The 14,101-nt window shown below is 42.4% G+C and overlaps 1 protein-coding gene across 1 annotated transcript; it reads right to left on the bottom strand.

Moving 5' to 3' along the window:
• Window positions 1-9,704: 9,704 nt before the first annotated feature.
• LOC147630179 (MND1-interacting protein 1-like) lies at window positions 9,705-13,498 on the bottom strand. Its single transcript, XM_086811821.1, has 3 exons — window positions 13,174-13,498; window positions 10,611-12,986; window positions 9,705-10,426 (listed from the first exon to the last, which is right to left on the bottom strand). Exons 2-3 carry the CDS (start codon window positions 12,957-12,959, stop codon window positions 9,911-9,913), a joined length of 2,865 nt encoding a protein of 954 aa, XP_086667947.1. The 5' UTR covers window positions 12,960-12,986; window positions 13,174-13,498; the 3' UTR covers window positions 9,705-9,910.
• Between the last annotated feature and the right edge of the window lie 603 nt (window positions 13,499-14,101).

The raw sequence follows: 14,101 nt of genomic DNA, 5'->3' as shown, positions 1-14,101 counted from the left end.
AACCTGCACACTTTGTTTTCCTGCCCTCTTTGAACAAAACCACGAGGCTGCGATACATACACCTCCTCATGCAAATCTCCATTTAAGAACGCAGTCTTTATGTCCAGTTGATGTACATTCCAACCATTATGAGCTGCTAATGCACAGATGCTACGAACAGTGGTCATACGACATGTGGGAGCAAAAGTCTCATCAAAATCAATGCCCTTCTCTTGAGCATAACCTTTTGCAACAAGCCTAGCCTTATGGCGATCCACTGTGCCATCAGGCTTACGCTTCAATTTGTATACCCACTTAGTGCCAATGGCCTTCTTGCCAGGGGGCAAGTCACATAAAGACCATGTACCATTCTTCATAATAGCATCGTATTCTGCTTGCATAGCAACCATCCAATTTTCTGAACTTTGTGCCTCATCAAATGAAACAGGCTCACTTTCATCGCACATACTAGAAACAGCCAATGCATAACAATCTGACGCATAAGAGGCACCATGAGAGCCAGAACGAGTGCGACTAGACAAAGGGGCATCCAACTTGCTGTCACGCAAAGTCTGCACCAGCCATCTAGGCATATTCCTAGAGCCCTCAATCTCTTGTCTCTCATCCTCAAGTGCATCATGCACATCTGCATCAGATATAGGCTGATCTGTGCCATCATTTAAAACCTGCATAGGCTGAAAAACTGCCTCATGAGGTATTGCACTTGACTGTGCACCACTGAAAAGAGGCAACAATGTATCATAGACATCACGTGAGCTGATATCTGTCTCCTTAGTACATGAAACCAAGGGCTGAACTGCATCTTCCACAAATACAACATCACGGCTAACCAAAATGCGCTTTGTCTGTGGATGATACAAACGATAGCCTTTGCTCTCAGCACTATATCCAACAAAAATACATTTGACAGCTTTGTCATCCAATTTTCTGCGATGTTGCACAGGCACTAATGCATATGCCAGGCAACCAAAAACACGTAAATGGCCAACAGATGGCTTGCGGCTATGCCAAGCCTCATATGGAGTGACAACCTGTAATGCTTTGGTGGGACACCTGTTTAGTACATAAGTGGCACACATGACAGCCTCAAGCCAAAAACCATGTGGTAGACTTTGACTCTTAACCATACATCTTGCCATTTCCATGAGAGACCTGTTTTTTCTCTCAGCCACACCATTTTGCTGTGGTGTATACGGCACTGTACATTGGTGTTTTATCCCACGCTCAGCCAGAAATGCATTAAATTCTGAAGACATATACTCCCCCCCTCGATCTGAACGGAGGGTGCCCATCTTACTTTCTGACACATTTTCAGCCATAACCAAAAACTGTTTGAAGCACAAAAACACTTCGGACTTTGCCTTCAAAGGATATACCCATGCATGCCTGGTAAAATCATCAATGAAAGTCACGAAGTAAAGGTAGTTTCCAAATGATGGAGTTTGCATGGGACCACAAACATCACTGTGAACAAGCTGCAATCTGCGTTCAGCTCTCACTGATCCATCTTTGGGAAAGGAAGCACGCTGCATTTTACCCAATATGCAGCCCTCACAAATATGCTTGACAGGTGCCTCAAGCTTAGGCAAAGAAGACACCATTTCAGATTTCTGCAGGCGCAGCAAACTTGCAAAATTCAGATGACCAAAACGTGCATGCCACAGTTTTGCATCTGAAATAGCCTGCGTATCCATAATAGCACATGCTGAATCCTCTACACATTTGCCATCCATATTGAGCTTATACAGCCCTCGACATAGTGAACCAGATGCTACAATGATGTCACCACAAGAGAGATCATGAACAGTACATCTGTCATCCACAAATTTTACAACCAAACCTGTTTTGGCAAATGCGGAGACTGACAGCAGATTCTTTTTGATCCCTGGCACATACAATGCATCAAAAAGTGTAAAGGTGTTGCCATTTGCAACATTCAGCACAATCTGTCCAACTCCTTCAACGGGATAAGAGGAGTTATTGGCACAAGTGACAGTATTCCCTGTGGGAGCAGACTCAAGGAAAGTGAATAAACTGCGCTGCGAGGTGATATGCTTAGTGGCACCACTGTCAAAGTACCATACATCTGAATCTACTGCAGACATACATGTGTCATGCAAAGATGGGTCATAACTGCACTGCGCATTGAATGCCCATTCTGTATCTAGCACAACATTAGCAGATTCATTGTTAGAAGGAGAGGCATCTGCAACAGCCATACCAGCCTCTTTCTTCTTAGCCTCTTTCGCAGCCAGCTTAGGACACGCTTTGATGACATGATCATTTCCCTTACAGTACTTGCAAAATGTCTTCTGTTTGTCACCCTTCTTCTCATCTTTGTCTTCCTTCTTTGGTTGCGCAGCATTTGCAGATTTCTGCTTACTAGAAGAAAAGCCAGCTTTACCTTTCCCGCTTCTCTGACTAGCAACGAAAGCTTGATCTGCGACACGCATAATATTCCTGTTTTGCCTTGACTGGTCTTCTTGCAGCAAAACAGAAACTAACTCCTCAAATGATAAGGCATTGGGATTGCCTTTCATCATCAAGCGAAGAGTGGAAGCAAAACCCTGATAAGAATCTGGTAGACCATTCAAAACAGTCTGCACAAGTGAACTGTCTGACAGGATTTCATCTGCAGAAATGAGCTGCTCTTTGAAATCCTTGATCTTTGTCAAAAAGCTATCCATAGAATCACCTTCGTTCATATGCTCACTCTCCAACTGTTTTCGGAGATAAGCAACACGAGCCTCATTTCTTGCCTGATACAATGTGGCAAGTACATCCCAAGCATCCTTAGAAGTCCTGCAGGAGCGAATATGTGGGATAATGGTACGTTTGACAGACAGCGCAATCAAGGCATGAGCCTGCGCATCTCTACCATCCCAACGAATCTGCTCTGCTGAAAGTGGTGGTTCTCGAACAGCTGCTACAGCACTTGTGCCTGCACCATCATCAACAGTACCTGTTTCTGATGTGTTTGCAGCATTCCCAGCCACAATAGGACGTGCATCAATACCCTGCACAATGTTCCATAACCCCTTTGCTACCAATACATGTCGCATCATATATGCCCACAATGGATAGTTGGTGCCATCCAACTTATCCTCAGCAGCCAACATGCGGAATACATCATTGTTGTCAGCCATGGCCAATGACTGTACTACTAGATGTAAATGCTGTCTGTAAGAGGTAAACCTGTATAAAATCGACCTGTGCTATGTAGCACAGCCCAAAACAGACGAATGGGCACCTGTCCTGCAGATTTTAATCTTGACAGAAAATCTGCACAGTAGGACGATTTTGCCTGCGCAGTACTTGGAATGCAAAAACGGAGGGCGAAATGACTTTAGATCAAAATTCTGAAACGAACGAGCCCCAGGGGCTCACCCACGGCATATACTAACCTGCAGACGCTCGTGAAACCTCGTTGCAATTGGAGGAGATGAAGCGGCAGGTGCCGGTGATGCTGCCCGGGAGGAGGAAGCCTGCTCTGATACCAATTGTTGGAATTAGGGTTGCAGGAATGCACACACAACTTCAAGAAGATGAGGAAGCTTGAGCACAACACTATAGTGTATTATGAGTGCCAAAAATGAAAGATAACCAACCCTAAAAGATAATGGGCGTATATACAATGCACGGGGGAAAAAACCTCCTAGTGAGGGAAAAAGTGCCCCGGCGGTCCTAAGTGTGTTCACACACATCACTACTATAATATGGTAACAAATCTCCCTCTGCCTCTAAATCCCCTTTGTGAATAGAAAGCCTGATTCCTGCCATTATCATCATGGCTAGTAGATGCATCATTAAAAGAGTCACTAAGTTTGATTTCCTCAACAAGAGAGTGAAACCAACTCATCAAAATGTGGTAAACCTGTACTCCGAAGAGAGATAGATGTATCTTGTACTCCTTGCCAAGACCACGCAAGGTAATGTCTACCAAATCATCATCAAGCATGGGGACATTGATAGTTGCCAATGCATCTACATACTTCTTTATCTCTTGTACATAATCATGAATACTCCTTCCTTACCGCTTCACATTATGAATCTGTTGTCTCAACTGAGACTTACGAGCACTAGTATCTATATCAAACAGCTTTACCAAAGTATCCCATGCATCCTTGGGATTCTCAGCATCATGTATATGTATGAGTATAGCATCCGAGATACATATAGACAAGTAATGCAAAACTTTGTATGCTCTCTTTGATGACCACTGTTTATGAGCTACAACCTGTTGTGTAGGTTGTCGGGGTAGATCCCCGGCTGTGGCTCCGCACTTGTAACAAGATTCCAAAATCCTTTTCCTTTCAGAAAGCTTTGAATCTTGTACTTCCATGCCTGGAAGTTCTTTCTATCCAACTTCTCACCCACAATCTGTATTGGGTTGTCTGACATATTTGCTCAATGCAAATGCACCTTCCGCACACGTCCAATTCTATAAATGAGCCTTCCTCAGCTCAACCACACTCTAATAAGTGTTTCGGATACTCCAAAGTACTCAACGAACTTCACTGTTGATGTAGGAAATCACTGTGATTGCATTCAAATTGAACTGGCATACTCAGTCCAAAATACCATGTTTTGGCCCGCTTTCCAAGGCTTCAAATTGCAATGTAGTGGTTCAATCAAGTGTGGATAACTTGCATTGACACCCAAACAAGCTCAATGTTGCATATTAACACCAACCAAGGTGCATACATACCAAAAATATCAAATCCCCTTCTCTATTTTGAGGAAAACCAGTAGTAAAAGTGCTCTAATTTCTTCAATTCTTGTCCAAATTGAGAGACCAGGCATTCATTAACTTAGCAATGATGTCTACTAACTCCATGTAAAATGAATTAGACCAATTGTAAAAGTTGAGAGAGTAATTAGCCAATTAATGACCCTTTGTTTCACTAATCACTATATACAGCCTGTTTAATCAGCTCATAATTAGCTCCAAAATGCATAATTGCTCCAACCAACCACATAGCAACCTTCTCATCTATGTGTATCACAAAATTGCTAAGAAAATTTTGAATTTAATCAATCACCAAGCTTGAATTTGGCCTCCACTTTGCTATGTGATGAGATTTCTGCTCTGTTTCTGGCCTTCAGGCTACGCCGCCTGCTATAGGAGGGATTTGGCTAGTTTGTTATGGCTATTGAAGACACATGAAGGTTCCCAACACTCCTAGGAATGCACATAATCCACCAATGTGTTGATTTTTGCAAAACACCGGCTTCAATTGCATCAAAAATGGACCTCTATTCTTTGTTTTGTGAGGGCTTCAAAACAGTAATTTTTTAATCACTTCAATGCATCAAACTTGCTCCAAATTCATTCTAGGGCTTGCACATGAGTTGCTAACACATTCCCATTTGCCAGATACATGATTCTTTGTCAGATTTGTAACCATTTGCCTCATTCATCACCACATTCAAGCTTCAATGGAGAGCTTGCAAAACAGAAGTTTTTCCTTTGCTTTGGGCAACTCAAATCTGATGTTGTTTGTATTTTTGCACCTACAATCTGCTCAAGGATGTTTAGTATTCCTTACCCGGTAGGCCAAGCTCTCAGATTTGGTGAAAATCAGTGTGCTCCAAGCTTCATAGCTCCAATGGCAAGCTTCACAGCTTCTTCTCCCTCTTCTCTCACTCACTCAAATCATAAACCCTAATAGAGAGCACCAGGCTCTGATACCATGATGAAAAACACGTAGAGGGAGAGGAGACACACACACAGGAGCAAACCCTGATGTATTAAGCAAACCCCAACCATAGAAGGAAGCTATGTCCCTTCTCACACAATGCACAAAAGCCATAATCCATAAGCTACAACACACTACATGTGTTGTGTCCACACACAGCTAACCCTAGCTCTACTGTACATAACTATGACTAGCTGGAGGCGGTCATTTATGTCTCACACATGTTACTACCTAACATGCCAGCACATAGTGCAACTGGCACAAGCTGACATCAAGCTTGAATCTCAACAAAGTGAAGTGCTTCTATTATGAACTCTTCTAGCTTCCCTACCATGTTCTTGAAATCTTGTAAAAGTTGTTCTAAAGGTTTGGCTGACATACATTAAGGAACTATCATGGATGTTATAAATAACATAAATAACCTGAGAGGTGTGAACGGGGCTTAAAGGATGGTCTGTTAAAAGATGTTTCTTTCTTAAACATCTTAAATGTTTAAGAGCCTTCAAGGTGTTATTAGTAAAGTGAGTACTTACTAATATAGACTTGAATTTCGCCCAACGAATAGAACCCTCTCAAAATCATGCAAAGAGTTTAAATTAGATCTAGCCAAAAAGTTAAACCTTTCTCTGTAAGAAGTATGAGCATGTCTAGCAATAAAATTAGAAGAAGTGTTAGAGATGCGTACCTCAGGAATGTTGACATTAGTGGAAGAAGTAGATGCATTTTCATTTTGTGTAGCCAAGTCGTAAGTTTAAGATCAATGCCTACTTGAAGGCTAAAGATCCAAGGCTAGAAAAGTGTTAGCCACACCCCTCATTTGGTTAGTGGGGCTGTTGCCAACAAGTAGTGAGGTCCTTAAAAAAGACTTCTTGTTACACTCGAAATATCATCAGCAATAGCGTGCAATCAAGTGCTCGTGGCTCCTTGCTAGAATCACTACTTTACTTCCCCTCTCACGAGAAATGTTTTATGAAACCCCATATGAAACCCTTGATCCTAGAGGACCCATTAATATTAATCAAGATTGTAACTTAAATAAATAAATAAATAATAATAATAATAAAGAATAAAACAAACAACAACAACAATAAAGAAAGAAAGGGAGATAAAATAAAACAAAAGCAAGACAAGACAAGACAAAACAAAACAAAAACAAAGAGCTTACAACAACACATCACGCATATATCCAACATAAACTCAAATAAACAAACAAACACAACCTTCACGATAAACAAGCTTAACTAACTCATCACAAACAATCAAAAGATAAAAAACGAGCTCAAGAATGAAGCAGTTGTTGGGGTATGCACACCCTCCCAAGATATATAACTTTGAAGAACAACATCTGGTCACCACTCGGATGAAAATCAAAAGATTTGCATGTCCGCTAAGTGACTGAATTATATACCTTCATAAGGTCAAAAAAATCTGAACTTACGAGTTGAGAGATTTGAGAAAGAAATAATAGTGAAGAAGGACAAAGACAAAAACAAAGCATTTGAAAGATCAAAAATAAATAAACTAACAAACCTAGCTACTAAGGAGAGGAAATCAAAAGATAATATCAAACGAAGACTTTTAATTAAGACATTAACAAAAACAAACAAAAAACAAACAAAAAATTTAAAAAAATAAAACAAAACAAAAACAAAAAACAAAAAACAAAAAACAAAAACAAAAAACAAGAAACAAGAAACAAGAAAACAAAACAAAACAATTACATGAATGAAAGAAAAAAAAATTTACACACACACACACACACACAAAAGCATACACACACTTCTTCTTAATAAGAACTTAAACCTTTTGAGCTGAGAGACTAAACAACAACATAAAATAGCAAAACAGAGAACTGTAAACTCTAGACCTAAAGCACTTAAGAGCCAGAACCAAACATTAAGCTAAACTTTAAAAAAGACTTCGACTCAAAAGTGCAACCATTAACTCCAATGTCTATCCAAACATGAAGTGTAGGTTCATCAACTCTATCATGCATAGCGTGGACAATAAGCTATGACATCCCTACTCACATCATCAGTGTCCAAGAGTAGGTGCAAGTTTGTATAAGGTAAGTCCAAAAGAACATGCTTTATAAAACCAACGAACTGAGTTTCTATCACTCTCCGGAGGTGATGGGCATACTCAGCCATGATAGAGACTAGCATTCAAAGTTTGCTCTAAGGTATAACAACAAAGAATCACAAAACATAGGAAAGAACCAAACTAAGTCTATATTAAGCTAGAGCAAGAAAGAAAAGACTAAAAAAGGCCTACTCTAAGTTAAAACAACAAACCCTACTCTAAGCTAGAACAAGCCACTTTTACAAAAAACAGCATTGAATTATGAATTAAGAGGGCTTTTCAGCTCCCTCCCACTTCTATAAAACTTACTCCTTATCATTTTAAACATTCCAAAAGCTGAAATACTAAAGATAAACTTACTACGATTCATGAAAGAACGAACCTCTTTCAAAATCTTATTGAAACTATAACCTTTTTCGATAAGCAGCAAAATAAGATGGCATGATTGAGAGATAAAGGCAAATTTAGTAGAGCAAAGACAAGATAATCTAAAAAGTTGGGAGCAGATAACACCATACTTAGTTGTATCAGAAATATTGGAAGAAAAGTGTGGCATCCGAATGATCTTTAAGTTAGCATATTCAGGTTGTAAGCGTTTGTCATAAATATCTACTATGAAGCTTGAAGATGATTGAGTGATCTCAAGGTCTAAAAAAGCACAACTATCGCTATTCAATGTGCGGTTATGTTCGCAAAATTCCTTGAAAAGTGTGGCATCCGAATGATCTTTAAGTTAGCATATTCAGGTTGTAAGCGTTTATCATAAATATCTACTATGAAGCCTGAAGATGATTGAGTGATCTTAAGGTCTAAAAAAGCACAACTATCACTATTCGAGGTGCGTTTAAGTTTGCAAAATTCCTTGGGATAGATCCCTCCACCGAAGGAACTTGGACTGATATACAAAAACTCTTGAAAGGAAGGAATGTCAAGACTGATATACAAAAACTCTTGAAAGGAAGGAACGTCGGTTGTGCAATATTGCATACGAGTAGAATTCCTAAGGTCAGATGATGCATAGACACGGTGTGGTTCATAAGATTTGTGAGTCTTTTGAGGCTTTGTTAAAGTTTTCTTTTTGATATGATTTTAAACTTTGAATTCATATATAATATTCACTTCATGGGTGATATTCTAGACAGGCTTGCAATGTTAAGTTATTTCAACAAAAATATGTTGATGTAACATTGTTTTGTATCGTCTGGATCTTGCAGCTAGCTTCCCACGCAATCTTTGCCAGCCTTGCTTAGGGTGCATGTTGGAGTTTGACTATGTGAATGTGTGTTTGTGTGTGAAGGAGAGAGAGAGAGAGAGAGAGAGAGAGGGCTCTTGTCAGCCAAAGTACACTTCTGTTTTCATGTACACCTACACATGCACTGTTCCCTGGGTTTTGAAAGAAAAGCCCACACTCTTGTGGATGGACTCAATCAATTTAGAAGAAGGGTAAAAAAGAGTGAACATGTCAGCTCTTTGCCAGAATCAAAGAAAAGTAAGATTACTGACCTTGTGAAGAAACAAAACTCCAGTGTCAATTGCATGTATGCATGTAATGAGCCCGCATGCACCGGGACGTTGAATAATACAATTTTTTTATTAAACACCACAAAAATGGTGAGAGTACAAAGAATTGAGCTTTCATGTTCCCATTCGGCTTTCCAGATCCAAACCCATAAATCCCTAAGGAAAACTAATGAGGCTTTAGATATATACGCTTCCTATCTTTGCTGTCACCGCTCACCCACCCATATTCAGAATATTTGTATTAAGGGCCCTAATTTATATTGAGCAATGTGTCTTTCTTGTAATCCTCTAATCGTGTTCAAAACAAACAAAATCTGATTGCAAGAGCTGCCAAATTTTAGGCATAAATACTTGAACGAACTTCATGAAAACTCATAGGCAAACAAGCTTACCAACAGTGGCAATGAGAACACCAAGAAATTCTTATTTAAAAACCCAACCATTGAGACACCAGCAGAAAAAAAAGTACCACCACACCAGTTTTATGCTGAGGTTTTCTGAATCCAGTGATAATAGCATAATTAAGCACCACCTATCATGCAGTTGCTTCTATACTCAGCTGCTGCTTTCCTGACGCGTTATTTATTCACAAGTGACCAGCCTCCTTGCTAGGAATTAACACCATAGACTCGGATACGCTGCTGAATACGGGTCCTACAAGATGGGCAGTCTGTAAGCCCTTGTTTCTGGTGTAAATCATTGCACTTGATGCATACCACCTGGTGTGCACAAGGCAGGAACACAACCGACATCTCCTCATTCATGCACATTACACACTCACGGTGACGGGGAACATCCCTATGAGAGTCCTGCAGGTTTGCTATCTCAGACAACCGTGCATTGATCTGTTTCAACTTTTCAGAACTGCAGGTCTCGCTACTGTCTGGGCACGTGTGGGACCATGTCATGGCCGGTGCCAATCCAGCCGAGGATTTCAACCGAGTGATTTCACATTGAAGCTTTCGCACTTCATCACGATGGTGCTGTGACTCTATCTCATATTTCCTTTGCAGTGCTTCTTCCTGCCTCTTAGAAGAAAGCGCTAGTTGCTCTTTGGCTCGCTTCTCAAGTTCTGCAAGTGCTAACGCTTCCTCCTTTGCCTTCTTCTCTTGTCTCCACCTTACCTGAAGACAAAAGAGACATACATCCAATCAAAACAAAGGGGGAGAGAACATAAGACTGGATACATGACCAACCCCTGCCCATAAGTGGGGGCCCATCCAGGCCATCATAAGGAACGGATGAGCAATCTCCCCCATCCTGCCATCCCACGGGAAGGGAAGGTTGTTATGAATTTTTGATACTAACCTCTGCTTGTTGATGCCATTCTTGGGCCTGTGACAATTGCTGACGAAGACAAGCCAGCTTCCGCTTCTCCTCAGCCAGCTCATCTTGCAGCTTTGTCTTCTGCTTCTCCAAAGCTTGAGCTTTCTTCACAGACTTGTTCTCCCTTTTGGCCACCTCTTGGCAAACAGAAACATACTCAGCAGCTGTAAGTTTGGCTGCTTCCATCTCTGCTCTGGCCTCGTCATTCTCGGCTTTCAACCTCCGTGCTGTCGTGTTTGCCCGTTCCACTTGACTCTTGGCTTTCCGCAATGCATTCTCCATCTCCGACGACTTCTTCATGGTGCTTTCTTCCAAAGTTTGCTTCTCCTTTTTTAAACGTGCATACTCATCTCTCTCTAGCCTTAGAGATTTCAGCTCCACGCTATCCTTTCTTAACCTTCGGGCAGCTTGCATGACCTTTTGCTGAGCCCATTCAGACCACTCTTGGAGCTGAGATTCGAGATATTTTAAACGATCAATGAGCTGCAAGAGCATTTCAGTCTTTCTTTGCTCTCCATTCACCCCAGTCCATCCCAGAATCCGATCAACTGAACCACCAAGACATGCACTACTGCTTATGGAGGCATCTTTACATTTTTCAAGCTGTAAGCTGCTTGATACTTCAGTTGAAGTTGCCGGACTTGCAGCCAGAGAAAGCTCCATTTCACTTGACCGGAATCCGTTTACAGTGTCCAAGCCCAACCAGGTTTCTCTTTGAAACCCAGTAAATGCTCTTCCAGTGCCTATTTGTAGGTCTGTCTGTACTGGATTCTTACCATCCACATTTGAACCACAACTGTCCCCACAGTTCAACCTGCCAAGGGTAAAATCAGGCTGTGAAGAAGCTTCCAATGATGCTGCTTGCCCTGAAAAGGCACTCTGTTTTGTAGTCTGGAAGGAGTGGGGAAGACATTGACTACTCAGAGCCTCCAGAATTTGCTTTTCCTTGCTCAAAAATGAACATATCTCTGCAGTATTTACATTTGATGCAAGATGACTGGACACCAAACCAAGTGGGTCACTACACTGACCACCACCATTTGCACACTCAGAAGGATACAATCCGAGCTTTGTTGTCGGCTGCTCTGATATTGGTATCCTAGCTGGTACAACTTGGCACAGGCTTGGATTAATTGAAGCCTGCACTTGTGGCTCTTGATTTGAATTCCCGGTGTTACTGTGCAAGACAGTAGCAGCAGCGGGCTGCACATTCCCTGAAGTATAGGACTTGTCAGAATTCCCTTGTCGGTTCGCAACTGCAACCTTGCCAACTGGTGAAGAAGAGAAGGTCGGTGTGGAAAAGGCTGACCGATTATCCCTGGAAGGATTTACTAAACCACTTGAAGGTTGCACACCAGCCTGGGAGAGACAAGGAGCTTGTTGTGGCAAAGGGACAGCATTACTTGGGACATTTTGTAAGGAAGGAAGGTTTGAGTTTTTCAACTCTGATGATGGAGCAGTCGGAGGTGATGAATCCTTGATAGCAGGAGACACGGCATCATCCTCCATAGCACAGGCAAGACGTAGATTCATGTCGCATACAAGCAAGCACCACATGGCATCTCCCTTACTAAGAAAGGGGCAGACCTTTCTAAGCAAGCAAACCTTCTTTGTCAGCACATGCCTCTCCATCTCCTTCAAATCCGAGAAGTCCAGCTCTCCTCCTCTGGCCTCGCAGCTTCGCAACCATGCCAGAGAGCTTTCCACAACACTGGTGAGTGCATCTTCGCCGTTCCATGTACCGTTTTTTAGCACGGCATTGAGGGCATCCTTTTCATCAAAGCCGAAGGACACAATCCTCTCAACTGCATCTTTGTAAAGCTCATCAAGCATGTTGAGAAGGATTTCCTTCAGCTGCGATTTTGAATAATGGTCCCAATCAGGCTCCTGCAAGTCCTCATACTCTGCATCTTCTTTGCTGCAGGGCTGGAAACCAGAGCAAAAACCTGTTTCCTTGATGCCATGAGTAGTAGGAGATGGCATGTTTCCAGGACACGAAACATTGACCTGATGTGTCATGTGATTTTGGGGCATATTGTAGGCACCCATGCTGAAGCAAGAAGTGCTATCAGGGGTGCCAGAGGTGAAATCTCCACTGTTCAAAGAGGGTGGATCCATGGCCCAGCTACTGCCACATACACTGCCACCCCCGCCAATGCCATCTCCCCCGTCACAGCCACCATCAGCCAACAGTGGCAAAGACAGCAAAGTCTGCTGAATATGATCTGTTCTGAACTTTCTCTTGTTGCGGATGCTTTTATCCTGAGCACTGGAGGAGCTGGAGGAAGAGGATTCAGACGATGGACAGGCATTGAGGAAGCCACTACGCATGGTTGGATATGGTGATGATGATTAACCCTGGCAATCAGATCAAGGAGGGGCCATTTTGACAAATACGCTGGATGATCACATGTGCAAAATCTGTGCACATACTGCTCGCATATGTTTGCAAGCAGATCTACCAGAAAGATGCAGAAACGAATACATACACACACAAACAAATTCCATAGCTACGCTGACAAGAGATCACAGGATCGGAGCTTACCTGAGCTAGACTGTTGAAGCTTTGCCACAGAGAACCCTATGGCTAAGCTAATCCCTTTGCTCTACTGCTGCTTGGCTTTGCATGCCTTCTCCTCGAACTTAAAATTTGCTCCTTGATCTTGGCTTGCATTTTCCTCTATTGCCATTGTTTCCCTTCCATGTGAATATCACCGCCTGCCGCGGGTCCGCCCCCACCCAGCCGGAGTGTTTCACATTCCATGTCGACCGCCTTCTGCCGGTCGCCACTGTCCATCCTAGGAATCTCTCTTGCTTATATTTTTGTTTTTCGAGCCGAGGTTAGAGACGTTAGAGACGAGCACGTCTCTGAGACTTGAGCAGAGAAACACTTTTGTCATTAGCTTCGTCGTCTCGGTCGTGAGAACGATTTCGCTACTTCCTTAAGGCATGACCTCGGAAGACCCATTAACTGGGCATGACAGCGACCAAGAACTCCCGAAAGAGGCCAAGTACTGTGGGACTTGCCGTTAGGCTCACCCCTCTCTTGTTTATCAACAAGCCTTTGGGCTCAAACACACTACCACTTCTCCCCCCCTCTCTCTCTTCTCTCTCTCAAACACACACCCACGCCCACACCCACGGCCACGCCCCTCTCTCTCCACTTAAGTTGTTCTAACGTGTTACTCTCGAAGTCCTTCGTTAAGTTGTTCATTTATGTCTAGCCTTGAAGCATTCTCGAGGGGTTAAGTATCTCTATATATCTAACCGGGCGTAGATTTCATCGTCACTATCCGATTTTTTTGAGGGGGCTAGGAGGAGGCTGGGGCTCCACATTCACATTTGCTCCCTTTGCTAGCCGCTGCCCTTAATTCCATGTAGAAGGTGATGTTGCAGGCGTGGATGCAAAACACTGATGCTGTAGCAGGCGCCTGAGTATTGAGGGAGCTGGGCTCCACAGTCGCCTTCACACC

The sequence above is a fragment of the Cibotium barometz genome, chromosome 17, assembly GCF_041138505.1.
Source record: "Cibotium barometz isolate CiBa-2024 chromosome 17, ASM4113850v1, whole genome shotgun sequence".
Classification (NCBI taxonomy): domain Eukaryota; kingdom Viridiplantae; phylum Streptophyta; class Polypodiopsida; order Cyatheales; family Cibotiaceae; genus Cibotium; species Cibotium barometz.
This window is presented reverse-complemented; position numbering and strand designations above follow the sequence as displayed.